The following is a 15,510-nucleotide window of genomic DNA, read 5'->3' on the forward strand; positions in this document are numbered from 1 at the left end:
GCCGCTCTGCCTTTCCGGTGCGGGCGGCGTGCTGGGTGCGGGCGCGGCCGCCTCCGCCGCCATGAGCGTCCCGGCCTTTATCGACATCACGGAGGAGGATCAGGTCAGCGGCCGCGGCTCGGCGGGGCGCGGGGGGCGGCGGCAGAGCCCGGGGGCCGTGCCCCAGCCGCGGGGCGGGGGAGCAGAGCCGGGCCGGGCGCGGGGGGCCCTGGCGGCTCTGCCTGCCGGGCGGGCCTGCCCCGCTGGCGCCGACCCGCGTGGTGCGGGGCCTTTCCCGGGGAGACTTCACGGGTGCAGCGAGCGAACTGCAAACCGAAAGCTAGGTCTGAACACTTCAGCGTGCTTCCCCTTCCTAGTGCGTTGTTCCCAGGAGGGAGAACTGGTTCTGGCTGGAGCATTGCTCACGTGTTTTGGTTTTGCGGGGTTCTTCTGCGCGGGAAGTTTTGCCTTTGAGTTTCAGAGTTTGTTATTCCCCGCGTCTTCTCAGGGGTGTGTGCACACGCAGCTGGCAGTCTACGAGACATGCATACACAGCTCCTAGCCCTCGGTCCAGTTTCCACTGGCCATAATGTCTAGTAAATCCCCACCAAGTGGTTAGTCTGAAACACCTTCAGTCCAGTGAAGGGCCCTGAGCATTCAGCTGTGTGTTCTCATAGCCTAATGATTTGACATCGAGCTTGATGTAAATGACACCGGGGCTGACAGTAGCATCCTGGGCAGAGCTTCCCTTGGCCAGATGTTGCATGGTTTCCTACAGATTGTCTCCAAAGGGTTGTGATGCTGCTGCTGAAACCCGGCATTGTGAAGTTAATGCATAGCCTGTCACTGGAGGAAAACAGTTTTCTTGGCATAAGTTTAAATCCTAGCAAAGTAAGGCAAGTCATGGCATTATGTTGGGAACTGTCTTCAGCTTGCATTAAGACTGTAAATTCTGCCTCCTCTAAAGTGGTTTTGCTTATATCCTTTTTCTTTTCTGGTGAAGAAGCAACTAAGTGGTTTTATTGTTTTGCCTGAAGTTTTCAGAGGGAGTAAAAGGTAATAAAAAAAAATCATAAGACTAAAGCATCTCTGTCACAAAAACTTGCTGGGCCTCCTGTCCTCTTAACTGGTTGTAAGTGACGTGTTCACACTGAGAACATTGGGCAGTGGTGTCATCTGTGCAGTTACTGCCAAACCAGCACCTGACACCCAGTTGGTGTGTGGGTTGTACAGTGGGGGAGAGAGAGAGCTGTGGGATGCAGGATGGTAGGGAGAAGTGGGAGGAAGAGTGAGTGAGCAGCAGAGGAGTGGTTGCAGGACAAAAATCTGTAAGAAATTTAATTCCTTTGCTGTTCTGTGTGTGTGTTGTTGTTTTGGTTGTTTTTTTGTTAAGGCTGCAGAACTTCGAGCTTACTTAAAATCCAAAGGAGCAGAAATCTCTGAAGAAAATGCTGAAGGTGGACTTCATGTGGACTTGGCACAGATTATTGAAGTTTGTGATGTGTGCCTGAAAGAGGATGACAAAGGTTTGCATTTAAAGTCTGGTTGGTTTTGCTAACCCTAGCACCATCAGTGCTGTCAAACAGTCACTGCTGGCAGAATTGGGAGGCATGTTGCTTGGCTTGTGTGTTAATTGATGCACCTTTCCAGAACTGGAGGTGCTTGTTTCCCTCGTTGCCATGTAATGCACTCTACCCCTCCCTTCTCCAGACACCCAGCACCCTTTGAAGAAGTTGGAAATCAGGCTAGACTGTGCTTGTTTTGAGCGAGTTGTAGATAAAATAGCTTTTCTCTCAGGAAAAATACAATAAAAGTCAGACTGTCAGTTAATGGCTGTGATGCAGAACGACAAAAAATAAGGGAACAACAAAAATTAAAACTAGACATTTTTAAGTAGAAGTTTTAAGGCCTAAATGTTAACTGATAAATATTATCTGAAAACACTAGGGTTATTCAGTAGTCAGTAACTTTTTGAGTTAGGGCTGTAGCTCCCAAGAAGCTGCACTAATATGTTCTAATGACACTGACAGAGCTGCAGTTGCCTTAAATGATCCTTTTGGGCCTCCTGGGCTCTGTACCAACATACAACTTCCATTTAAGAACTTTTACATGTGAAAAATCAACTGCTAATATGAATAATACGTGTTGTTTGCAAGAGTGCATGGTTCATCTAAGAAGTACTTCTAAGTTTATTTTTTTCATGTTGCTTTTTACTGTAGGTAAGTGAGCATATGAAAGACTGGAGGTTATTGCTCTGCTGTTTGATGTCCCAAGTGTCATTTTGGGGAATAAATACTATTTTTGAGCTGTAATGAATTTTGTTCTTATCCCTTACGTAGCTGATATTTGGGCAGACATGAAAAGAAAACACAAAATCTGTCTAATCCTGTTTGGCAAGGATGTGATACCACACTTCCAACAGGAGCTGGGAGGCTTTGGTATATATTTTGTTTCTGCAGGCATTTTTCCTGTGGTCTGACTTTCCCATGTGCTCCTGGTGAAATGTTGTTTGACACTTGAACACTAGGTGTTAGTATTCCCAATTTAGAACTGTGGGGCAGTTTTCTGTATGTGCAGGAGGAAGCCACTGGTTTTTTTAAGACCAAAACCTAAAGTTCTCTCTTATGTGTGAACAGAGAATTTGGAGCAAGTTTGGTATCAAACACCAGATTCTGTTTTGACCTTACAGTGATAATTCTTGCTTTACATGGAGATGTGTTGGTGAAAGACCCCATGAGCCAAATCTCTCGTACATTCTGATAAATATCTAGATTGGTTATGTTGCTGTTTTCTCTCTTTTACAGTTCTTGTCAGTGCAAAATAGTAAGTGCCAGCAGAAGAAACTCCAGCACTAAATAGCTAATGATGGTTGCTGCTCGCCATTGTAAACAGCTGTATGTTTTGGTTTGGTTTTGTTTTGTGCAGATGTTGAGAGTGTGATGAACAGTGTAGTCTCTTTGCTTCTTATTCTGGAACCTGAGAAACAGGAAGCACTGATTGAAAACCTGTGTGAGAAGTTAGTAAAATTTCGGGAAGGAGAGCGCCCATCTCTGAGACTGCAGCTGTGAGTATTGTGCAGAGGGAAGGGAGGCAATGGTATCTTGCAGTTGCACATCTTGAAATCACAAGTGTGATAAGTCTGTTGCAGGAAGCACTCTTTTTTACCTTACTTTTCATTAAATAGAATATACTTTCTTTGCATTGGTGTTACAAAATTAAAATGCATCGAGTTTTCAGCTTATCTGTTTAAAATGTAGAAAACTGGAAGCCATTACAATTCATTTAAGATGTGAGGTGCCACCAGGTGCTTTGCATGTCCTAACACACATCTTCATAGAAACATTTATGGGCACTCTGTTCAAGTTTTTGAAACATCTTTAACTTGGTTTTTTCCTTGTCTATGGTTTAGACTGAGCAATCTCTTCCATGGTATGGATAAGAACACTCCTGTGAGATACACAGTGTACTGCAGCCTTCTGAAAGTGGCCTCGTCATGTGGTGCCATCCAGTACATTCCAACTGAACTAGATCAGGTAATTAATGTGGTGCTTCCAAGTCACGGCCTTTGTTATTAACCATGTTACACCTCTCTACAAATTAGTCAGAGCTGATACAAACCATCTCTCCTTGTTAGAAATTACCATTGCCCAGTGAAAAAATAAATGCCTAATACAGGATTTCTTACCTTGTGAAGGTCTGACTACTGAACCTAAATCAAGTTCCTATTTCTTTTCCATTTCTGATGCTGAATGTAGTTAGTTGGGTCTGCTTGATTCCTGTGAAAGTGAGAAGCTTTGATCAGGAGTGAGGCATCAGATTCTTCTCCCTTGCTCTGAAATCAGAGTGTATTGGAATCACTCATCCTTGTTCAGGAAGCAACATGGAGAGCACAGACTTTATGCTTCTCATGGGAAGAATTCCAGGTTCAGGATGGGTCAGAGGACCCAGAGGAGAAATCTCTGTGCAATGTGTTTTCAATCCTTTTCTGCTTGAGAGAAGAAGAAATATCTCCTGTTTTATTTTGGTCTTTCCCCCAGTGCTTCTTTTTCACTTGTATTCTGCCTAGGTCCGAAAATGGATTTCTGACTGGAATCTCAGCACAGAGAAGAAGCACACTCTTCTGAGACTGCTGTATGATGTCCTAGTAGACTGCAAAAAAAGGTATCAAAGACAAGTAATGGGTACTAGATGGCTGCATTTTAAGTTAATATGTTATAAGTAATCTCTAGGGAAAGTATTTCTCACAGCACTTTTAAATAAATCTGTACCGATAATTCAATCCAACTATACCTGTTGTTTTTTTTCCTGTTATGTTTTTAAGCACTCTTGCATTAAACCAGTGTTTCTATTAATATTAATCTTTCAGCATTGTAGCATTATGCCAAGTTTATTATTTAATTGCACTTTTGACATTTTAGTGCATGGTAGTGCTATCTCTTTTTTAATTATGTTGGGAGGCTTATCAATCACAGTTAACAGAATCAGTCTTATAATGTAAACATTACCTTTAGGACAGAGCTTTCCACTAGTCATGGAAATTAATGTCCACAGAATACCTGCTTGGCCATTTTAAATTATTATCCTGGATCATAAGAAGCATCTTTGATCTAACAAACTTGGCAGACCAGTGTCTTCTGGCATGTGAAGTAATCCTGTGTGTATCATGCTTGTAAATTGATGTAAGTCTTAACTGAGAGCTGTCAGCAGTTTATCTTCCAGATGTGATAGGGTGTATTGACTCCATTGGCCAGGGCTATAGAGGTGGGCTGGTATCCAGAAGTGGTTTCAGCATGTAGTTCCACAGCAGTTTCAGCCTGTCTAAACTGTCCCTGCTGTTGTTTGGGATGTGTGTGTTTGTGTTGTTTCCACCCTGCCTTTCCCTTTCACTGTCTTTGAGTTTGTTTTCCAAGTTTTTTTAATTTTCATAGTGAGGCAGCACAGGACCTCTGCCCTGCTGACTTACACTGGTAGTAGCACTGCATTTTTGTGCTTACGTGGTTTTAGAAATATGACACAGATACTCTGTAAGGCTCCTACTCTTGTAAACTTTTCTTATGCAGTTGTTTTATTGGGAGGCTTTAACTAGCTTAATTCCCATACTTAATAGCTAACTATTTTTATCTACTCTTGTTATCAAAACTGTGGATTGTACATCTAATTTTTCTTTCCAGTGCTATCAGTAACCCTGCTACCAAATAGTTTTTGCTTACTAATAATAGGTGATATTTTAAAGTTAGGCATTAAAAACTTGGACAAACCCTGTGATATATTACTCCTGCACTCAGTGTCCTTGCCATCTGTTGCAGCAAGCTTTGCACTGAGTGGGGCAATTTTTCAGAGCTCTTACACTTCTCTCCAGAAAAGAAAACAAGAAGTGACCTTAGCACCTTTGACCTGGCTCACTCTCCTGGATCAGTGGGCAGTATTTGCAATACGATGGGAAACTCTCAGGAGCATTCCAGCTTTAGCACTCAGGAATGTTGCCCTATCTAGCAGTATGGGAAGATAAGGAGCAACTGAAAAATAAGTAATAAAAATCATACCTCACTTAATGTGTTGATTTATAATGAAGGAAAAAGAATGTATAGTTGAAAACTGTTCAGTTTAATTCGTTGTTGTTGTTTTATGTTTTAACTTCACTCAGTGCAGCAGAAGAGATGGTTTTCATAGCTAGTAGATTTTTCCCCAGTGGATGAGTTGGTAGTGAGCAGCTTGTTAGCTGATGCAGAGTAGATGCTGCAGATGTTCTGTGTGGTGTTCCTTCTCCTCTAGCTGTAAGAGAAAGCTTGGTTTATCAAGTTTTTTCCAGGCACTTTCTGGCTGAAGTTTCTTCTTTCTGGTGATCAAAATCCTCTTGATCTCTTTGAAGAGGGATTTTTATCTCTCCCATGATCAACTGGAGAAAAAAATTGGTGGTGGTGGCTGGGAAACAGGTGCTTGGGGTGGCTTGTTTCTGAGATGTGTGTTTGGTAGCTGAACTTTGAAGGAGATAAGGTGCTTTCTCTGCTGCTTGTGCTCCTTGCTGTGAAGGATCTGCAGTAAAGTTTTGTGCCTCAGTTGCTTTCTTCTTCAGCATTTTCCTAGCCGTGTTGGTATGAATCTGGAAGGCAACACAACCTGCTTTCCAGTTACAGATGGAGTTCTACAGACATGCATGGTTCGCATTCAGCCCCAGAGTGGATCCCTGCTGTGAGGCCCTGAATACCATGCCAGGCACCAGCTCACAGCTGGTCTTTGCTATTAACCTGGCAGGATTCAGAGTGGGATTGCTCTTGCTCAAGTTTATGTTCAAATAAGTCTGGCTAATCTGGTTATTAATACCTGTAGCAAAATGTCAGCATGTCAGGTACCTGCAAAATAATGTTTTCATTTAATTTTAATTCAATTTAATATAATGTGATGTATAGAGACTTGATTCCAACATCTTACTTAGTTTATGGATACCCTCTTGGTTTTCTTCCCTTTATCTACCATTGATCCTCAGTTCTCATTGACTTTTGGTCAAGTTACGCATCTAGACTGGCACGTGGAGCCAAGAGTACTTGTGCAATCTGTCTTGTTAGAAAAAATGTTCAATTTGCATCTTAGGTGAGATACACATTTAGCAATCAGCTTTGGTAAGATAGTGATGTGTATTACTGCTTTAAACATCCTGATTTCTAGTAATCTGACATGGAATAGAATGAATACAATTAAAAGGCCTGCCATACTTGGTGAGGCTTACAAGAATTCAGCACAGAAAGTTTGCAAGGAATTTTCTTGTAGAATTCTGATGTTTCCTAGAAATAAAAGATTCTGCTCTTCTCACCCTTTAAACAAACTGGGGAGGGGATTGCAAATGCAGTTTGAAATTAGTTAGGTTTGTAGATTTCAATTTTTGCTCAAAGGGGGAGGAAAGGAAAAATTCTGGAAATCTGTAACACAGTTCTGAAGTGTATAAGAGAACTACTGAAGGTGTATGTTAAATAAGGGGACTTGTATCATTAGATTGAATAGTACATCAGACGAGCCTCTTGCTTGAACGTGTACATAGTATCAGTCCTATCTTAAGCTGGTTCTTTGTCTTCTCTAGAACAACTAGATTTGGTAAGATTTTACCAGTGCAAAAATCAGGCTGTCATAGATGAATTTACATTCAAATGATTCTCTCATGTATGAAGCTGTCTACATGGGTTTTATTTCATGGATGCAGAGCTGTTGTGCCCTCTACACACCAGTATCACTTGTCATGACAAACCATAAGCTAACCTCTTTAGTGCTGGAGTCTCAAAACAAATGTTTCATTCAAGTTTATATCCATGAACACAGTTCTGTAATAAGGGCTGGGACATAAAGAAAATGGCTCTGCTTTGTGCACCAACACTCTTCATTCAGTATACGTCCAGATTATAAATTATGTTGCTTGCTTCCCATGATGTCTTAATATTTGTACTGCACATCTGTGAGATCTGATAAATTCATGTGGAGCACAAAACTTTACCTTATAGAGAAGCTGTCAGATAGTAGTATTGTGAGATTTAAAATAAATACCCATATAAAGATAGTGTCATTGTACTATAAAAGCCACTCAGAGCTGTGCTGCTATATGGGTTAAACCCATATCACAACACAGTATGTAGTGGGAATGTTGTGTTCCTTGCTTCACGGTACAATTTATTTATTTTTCTTTTAAGGAAATTTTGTGGGTCTGTCAGACAACATGGGGCAATTTGCTGCATCTGGAATTTGAGTGACTTTTTAGGAAGAGCTTAGCTTTACACTGTAACTTGCTGTACTCTGGAGAGCAGTATTCAGCCTTCCTCCTGTCCACTGAGAAAGTACCTGTCAGTAAATCAGTCACCAGCCTGTGCATGTGCACGGGAGGTGTCTGCAAAGCACAGCCTCTTGTTATCGAGGTTTGGTTGAATCAAGGCCCATACCCTGTCCTGTCCTAAGGCACCAGCAAAATGTATTTTCTTTATGGGAGAACTGCCACGGCCTTGTATTTTAATAGCAAGCCATGAGAAATAGGAAATGGATCTTTGTGTATATCCAGCGTATTCAGTGTGTGTATATTTTGCTGAACATTTTACAAAAAGCTTCAGCAGTTGCTGGGCTCACTCACTAGTGGCAAGAACTGTTATGTGAAAATAAATCAAAGTCTTAACGTGACACAGTAAGGGCCTGGCAGCTGGTCTGTAGTGACATTGATGAGCTGTTATTTACAAACAATCTGGGTAGACAAGGCAGTAGGTTTACTCAATTTTCCTAGAATGAATTGTTTTTCTAAAAGCTGTCTGTCAGTGCAATGTAGGAAGCTGCTTGCTTCACAGCAGCCTAAGCCAGTCTAATTGCTGGCTGCTTAACTTTGTCAGTAAAATGAGCAGCTCTCACTCTGAATACTTGAAGAGAGAATCTGTGAAGGAAGAAAAGGCAGCTTTTATACAGCCACTTTTCTGACCATAAATATTCTTTAAGATATGCCATTTTACATTTGAAATAAACTTCGCAGTGCTACTTACTCTGCAGTGATTAAATCCAGATGTGCATAAGAGGAGTATTCTAGTGAACCATATAAAGCTGTTCCTAGCTCAGAAAGCTTTTTCCATAACCAGCAGGTAATTTATCAATTTAAGAGAATGAAATGAAGGGTGAAGATAAACATTTTGTAGAACAAGAACTGAAAGAATACATCTAGTTAATTTGTTCTCTCCACTAGAATTAAAATGGATCATCTACATCTTTTTCAAGTGTAATTTAATTTGACCTATAACATCATAATGGAATTATTTAAATATTTGAATGTCTTGTTTGAACTATTTTTTCAGCAATCCTGAGGTAACTTTATTTTTCTCCTACAGTGACACTGCAGCAAAAGTAATGGTGGAACTACTGGGAAGTTACACAGAGGACAATGCCTCCCAGGCTAGAGTTGATGCTCACAGGTAATACTGACTTCCTTGTTTCCTTAAAAGTAGCTTTTTCTCAATTGCTAAATTATGTTGATCACCTTACTATTGAAAGTATCAAATGGCCAGGCAGGCAAGGGCCTTGCCACAGCCTTTTTTCCATAGCGTGGCTGACTCGATCAAGGGTTTATTTGTGCAGTCTAAGGTAGCTTTCATTGTTCCCAGGTTTAGTGCACTGTGTAACTGCACAGGTGTGCTGGTCACTGCTGAGAGATCAGCCTCAGGTAAAGGTGTTGTTTACATCAACTGTGCAATCAAAATTTGAATTGGCATTCTTTATTTCAGACTTTTTGCTTTCTGATTTTTTCGATTCTCTAACTTGGCATCCTATTTTCAAGTAGCATTTTCAGTTGAAAAGAATTTCTTGCTCTCTTTTGTAGGAGCAAGTACTAAGGATGTGAACTGCACAGAAATAAACTTGTTGGACAAGCTGAGAGTAAATTGATTCTTAACAGCGTATTTTCCCCACTGGCCAATAGGAGTGAAAGCTTGTACTTTCACATTTTACCTATGATGATTCTTTTTAGGAACTAGTTTTAGTAAGTCATGTAGTTCTGCCAAAAGCCAGCACTTCTCAAGGGAGTTGTTTGTACTTCAGCATGCAGGAAAATCAGGATGACTCCATTTGAAAATGGAAGTGTCTGCATATAAATGACAATTTCATTGACTACCCTACAGCAATATGAGGCCTTTTACATCTGAAGGAACACGCCTGCCTAGGCCTGATCATAGTGCTGTGTCTGTGCAGGCCTTGGGTTCTTCTGGGCATATGTTGTGTGGCAGGGTTGTGGTCTAGGCTGTCAGAGTCAGTGTAGCACTAAGTCTTCTAATGTGCTGCTGAACAAAGGCTTTCATCTAGAGTTCTAGAAGCACTTCAGGTCTGTTTATATTCTGGAGCTGCAACAGATGAATCATAGGCCTTGCAGTGTTTGGTACTGGGATTTTCTCTGTTTTGTGTCACGTATTCAAGTATAATTAATCTTCCTAAACAACTTAATTCTATGAAATTTTAGGAGGACAGTAAAATTACCTCTAGGAATGAAGGTTTAGCTGGAAGTAAATGCATAGATGGAAGTGGTAGGATGATCTGTGGTCTTACCACCTGGCAAATTTCATTTATGATTCTAGTCAAATTACTTAATGCTTTGTGTTCCTTGTTTTTTTTTTTCATCTGCAAAATGAAGATTAAAATTGCAATGTGACATGTCTTACATTTAAGCATAGTTGAAGATCCCTGGGTGTTTCCTAGAAAGCAAAGAAAACCAAATTGAGTTACTTTTATTCATACAAATATGGATTGCTATAAAAATAAGCATTTTCCTTTTCTAATTAGATGTATTGTACGAGCATTGAAGGACCCAAATACCTTTCTTTTTGATCATCTTCTTGCCTTAAAACCAGTCAAATTTTTGGAAGGAGAACTTATTCATGATGTAAGTAACCTTGTTTTTTAGCAAAATGGTTTGGTATCTGTGGAGTGCCTTATTTTATTAATGTCTTTTGAAATTCATTAGAATAGTTATTATGTTAGTAACATTCAGGTCAATGTACTGTTTCTTTTAGTGCTTTTGGAATTAAAAAATTAGAACATTACACGTGAAATGTTTCCCTTTAGAAGTTTCAGAAAACTCAGTTAGAAATCTTGCCCTTGCACGAGTTCTGTAGCAAAACTGCCTTTCAAGTCTGAGAAAAGGCACTAAGTTCAGCACAGGTTGCCCTCAACTACTGACAGAAGACAGACTTTTACCCGTTAATGGTTTGTTTTTCTGTTTAATACCAATAGTTTTTTTTTACATAAATATATGTATGTATATATATTCCCAGGCTGCAGGGAGGGAAACATAGGTAATATTTAAACTGTTCTTGTATTTGTTTTCCATCTTCTAGCTCTTGACAATTTTTGTAAGTGCTAAACTAGCATCCTATGTCAAGTTTTATCAGAACAACAAAGACTTCATTGACTCTCTTGGTAAGTTTTCAGATCACTGAATGTCTGTTTTCATGGCTAAAGATATGGAAGCTGCAAAGTGCTTCAGTTTGAGCCCATATATTGAAGCCAAGGAAATTTAATAGGCATTTTAAAGAATGGCTTGAGTTTGTACACTCCAACCTCTACTAGATTGTAAATGGAACATCTAACTGCAGTTTGTTTTACTAGGACAAGCTGTTTTACCTTTTAAGAAGGGAATTTTAATGCATTGACACTCCAAGCTAGGCCAGAGATCATGACTGTCCTGAGTAAGCCAGCATCTTGTGTATACCTCTTACAATTTTTCTATGATCAATAACTTCATAGCAGCAAATACTTCTTCTGAACAGCAAGATAAACCACACAAATTATATGTGTGTGTCTGTGTGTGCTGGTGCATTAGACCTAGCAAGCCAGTCTGTCCCAGTTAATTTGTTTCATCACATGAAGCAATGTGATGGAATGTTAATGTCAGCACCCTCTTTATTTACACACTGTGGAAAAAAGGAGTAGTAATTAACACTTTGACACTCCCCCATTGATGTGTAATTGACTGTTTCAAAGGAGCACTGGTTCATAAGCTATTGCATGCATTAAAATGACGTTTTTTATATTCCAGCTTTTTAGGACAGGGGTCAGTGACAATGCAGAAATTGCTCAATGATGCAGATTTTTTTATGACTGCATTAAGGTTTTGACATATTGGTAATGAATAAATGTTTCCATAAAAATCAGATTTATATTTTTTTATAACTTTGATTTTGAAATGACACTTGAATACTAGCTGAATGGGTTTGAGGAAAGGCAGAGTTTCAGCAAAACAGAGTTTAGTGCAGCCTTTTAACACATGCATTATTTTGTTTAATGGAGTGTGGTACAATTCTGAGAATAATTACCCTCAAAGCTTTAAAGTGCTGGTACTTTGGGTATTAAAATGATGGAGATTTCAGGATTTTTTTGGTGGATAGAATTAGCAGCAAGTTTTTGGTAGTCTGTAAATGTGTTTATAGGATAAGCATCTTTTTTGTCATATTTATTTGAACATCAGCTATGTAGAAGACTTCTTGTTTTCTTTCTCAGGGGAAAACAAGTTTTGCATTGTGCTTATTTTTATGTATTGAAACGGCTTATCTGTTATTTGTCCATAGAAGTATTTGCTGAAAATGCTGGTGTGCTTATATTTGAATAAATTTCTGGAAGAATAATTACACATATACGTGGTGTTAGTTGTGTAATATACAATAGGCATGGTTTGTTTTGCCTCCCTGTATGTGTTTATCTCTCTGAGTATACGGTGTGTGCATTTTCAGGATATCTAGGATTCACATAATCTGAGTAAAATCCTTTAATATCTGTGTGACTGTTTTGAAAGACAGCCTCGCTTCAGTGATCCTGATTTCTCACCTGATTTATGTTGTACTCAGAAAATTCTGAATTTCTTTGAGCAGTGGACAAGGTAGAGATTGTGAAGCAGTGCAAACTGGAGTGCTAGGAACTTGGTCTGAGTGTTTCAGCCATGCCTTTGAAAAACAAGGGCAGTTTGGTATAGAATTATAGAATTAATTATAGAATTATAGAATTGTAGAATTAATTACAGAATTATATATAGAATACGATTATTAGATGAGGCATTCAAAAATTGCTCAGAACACCTATCATCTGTTCCCCAAAATAAACAGATTTTTAACCAGGCTTTAAAGATTATTTTTTAAAATAACTTGCCAAGATATGGGTCTTTAAAATAAAGGGAAAATGATACGTTTTCAGTGACAGTACAGTCATCAACTTTAGTTCTAACCTTTCCTGGATCAGGACCAATTAAAACTAATCTCTGAAAGCCGTGCAGTGAAGGCTTCTACAGGTGGCATCAGTTTGTTACAATTTGTTGCTTTATTAATGCTGACAACTTAGGCCAACAGTAGCATTATCAGTGTCAACTGAATCGCCCTAACATGTCCACATTTAATCTGGTGTTATCAGCAGTCTTTTTCGGAAAGTTAATCAGCATCTCATTTGCATTTGTTAATTAGGGTTAATGTGTGCTAATTGATTTTTTGATGCTTGTAGAGTTCCATTAAACCCAGTTAGGTAGAGTTGTTGGTGCTCCTCGTTGGTATGAATTATGGTGATCACGTTTTTGTTGAATCAGTGCCAAACAGTGAACCTGCATCATAATTATAGCTAATTAACACAACATGGTGTCCTGCACTAATGTGCTTTCTTACTAGTGTATGGATTTTTATGTTATAAATTAGCTATGTATTTATGTTATAAATTCCAAACTTAAATATTTACTGGAGCAATGCAAATGTTTATAACGCCATTCAAAACCAAAATTACTTATGTTGATTTTAAGCAAACTGCCTCTGAATCTTAGTTGGTACCTCGTAGAACTGAGATTAAGAAGTGTCTTGGTTCATTCATCTCAATGTCTTGGCTTTGTTGACCTAGATTCTTTTCAGGAAAATGGTCTCTGATTTAGATGTACAAGCCCTTGGCTCAATTCCTTGTGTTGCCAGTCACACAATCATGTCAAAGGTCTAACCTCACTTTTAATACCTGTTCCTCCCTTCTTGAATGACACATGATGCTTTTTTTTGCTGTAGTATAATAAACAGTTAAGCTGGTGCCAAAACAAATTTTTTGGCACAAAAATGTTGCCAACTATTACTGGGAGAGGTTTATTTTCATCAACTACATGAGAATGAGCAGTGAGGCTGTAAGAAGGTCTTGACATTACCAAAGGTTTATTTTCCATTTCCAGATGTGACTGAAAATTTCACTTGCACCCTCACCACCTAAAATCCTGTTGAGGTGATGTATTTATTGTTCCAAAAAAGAAAATCTCTGTGCTTCATTTTTGTAAATACTTACTACCTTTTACTGACAATGAGCCTTTTGATGCATTCTCAACTAAACTAGCAATTTTACAAACAAAACAAAACAAAAAAACAGGAAGGTGCAAGAATTAATGTTTTACCTACAAAAATTTTTGATAAAGACAGGTGGACTATTTTCGTGATGAGAAATAAATTTTAAATTCTTGGGAGCATATATGGTAAAAAACATGAAAAACATAGTAATGGATTGTTGAATTATAATCAATATCCATAAACTATATCAATATCCATAAACTTCTCTACAGGATTGTTGCATGAACACAATATGGCAAAAATGAGGCTACTTACTTTCATGGGAATGGCTGTAGAGAATAAAGAAATATCATTTGACACAATGCAACAGGAACTTCAGATTGGAGCTGATGATGTAGAAGCATTTGTTATTGATGGTAAGAACTGCAGTTCCATACTTCACACAGTGCTAATAAACAAGACCTTTTATAGTCTTCTAATTAATTTTTAATTTCTGTGTTTGTTGCAAGATACAACTGCAAAACTTTGTGCTTAAATACATGTGTAACTGTTGTCTTCTAAATAGTCTTTTTCTTTTCAGTGATGGGAGCTGTAATTCTTTATAGAACTAATAGATTGTTTGCAGGTTTAAATTTGTCATCTGGCTTTGTTGTAATTAAAACAGGATGTGTTTGTAGGGGAGAGAAGTTCATAAAAACTGTACAGGATATTGCTTTAATAGACTGGCACCAAACAATAGGACTCATGCATGACCTTCATCTTGTTACATCATTTTGCTTTTCTGCCTACTAGACTGTTAAAACCAACAGCACAACAATATTAAGTCAACCTCTGTTTTGATGTTCATATTGCTCCATTTTTGAACAGTTTCAATGCAGTTAAATACCTTTGCACAATCCTGAAAATATTGCTTAAAACAGCATTGCTTTTTTGCAGCTGTAAAGACAAAGATGGTGTACTGCAAAATAGATCAGACACAGAGGAAAGTAGTTGTCAGGTAAGACTTAATTCTTCATAGCATTTTGCAGAACTTAGTATGTTCTAATTATTTCATTTACATTTGTAGAATATTTTAACTAGAAGCCAGGTATTGTTCCTGTCAGTTGCTGGTAGTTAAATAGTTGCTATTTATCATAATTTTATTAAAGCTCACACTGAATGTGATTAGCTTATTTAATGAAAGAGTCCTATTTTCCAGCACATTTCATTTAATGACCTAATAGTGACAAGAATATTAATGAGTGTTGTTGCTTTAAATATTTGGGAAGGCTGCAGAATTCTGTAAGTAGTAAGGTGCAGCCCTTTATGTAGAGAAAATAAACATTTCCCTGTTCACTTGTGAGAGTAGAGTAATGCTATAACAGAATTCTTAGGTGAGCATGACATCCAGTAATCATGTTCCCCTTTTGTTTTACTTCTCTAGTCACAGCACACATCGGACTTTTGGAAAGCAGCAATGGCAGCAGTTGTATGACACTCTAAACACCTGGAAACAAAACTTGAATCAAGTGAAAAACAGTCTCCTCAGTCTCTCAGACACCTAAAACATTTTTTTTTTACCTAGTCATGTCACTAGAGATTAAATTTATTCAAAACTTTGACAATTTTTGTTTCCTAATGTATACAATTGGTTTAAAGAAGACAAATATTCTAAATTCCAACACAAAAAAAGCAATAAAACTAATAATGGAAAATATCTTCTGTTGATTTTCTTGAATAATTAGCACCAACAAACAGTTGC

General features: G+C 38.5%; 1 protein-coding gene across 1 annotated transcript; it reads left to right on the forward strand.

Annotated features, from left to right (window-relative positions):
* EIF3M (eukaryotic translation initiation factor 3 subunit M) lies at positions 1-15,465 on the forward strand. Its single transcript, XM_051620608.1, has 11 exons — positions 1-103; positions 1,373-1,505; positions 2,905-3,043; positions 3,389-3,512; positions 4,046-4,140; positions 8,820-8,903; positions 10,261-10,360; positions 10,815-10,896; positions 14,042-14,185; positions 14,706-14,766; positions 15,193-15,465. The coding sequence occupies exons 1-11, from the start codon at positions 62-64 to the stop codon at positions 15,311-15,313; spliced, it is 1,125 nt and encodes a 374-aa protein (XP_051476568.1). The 5' UTR covers positions 1-61; the 3' UTR covers positions 15,314-15,465.
* Positions 15,466-15,510: the final 45 nt, after the last annotated feature.

This window comes from Apus apus, chromosome 5 (genome assembly GCF_020740795.1).
Source record: "Apus apus isolate bApuApu2 chromosome 5, bApuApu2.pri.cur, whole genome shotgun sequence".
NCBI classification, from domain to species: Eukaryota; Metazoa; Chordata; class Aves; order Apodiformes; family Apodidae; genus Apus; species Apus apus.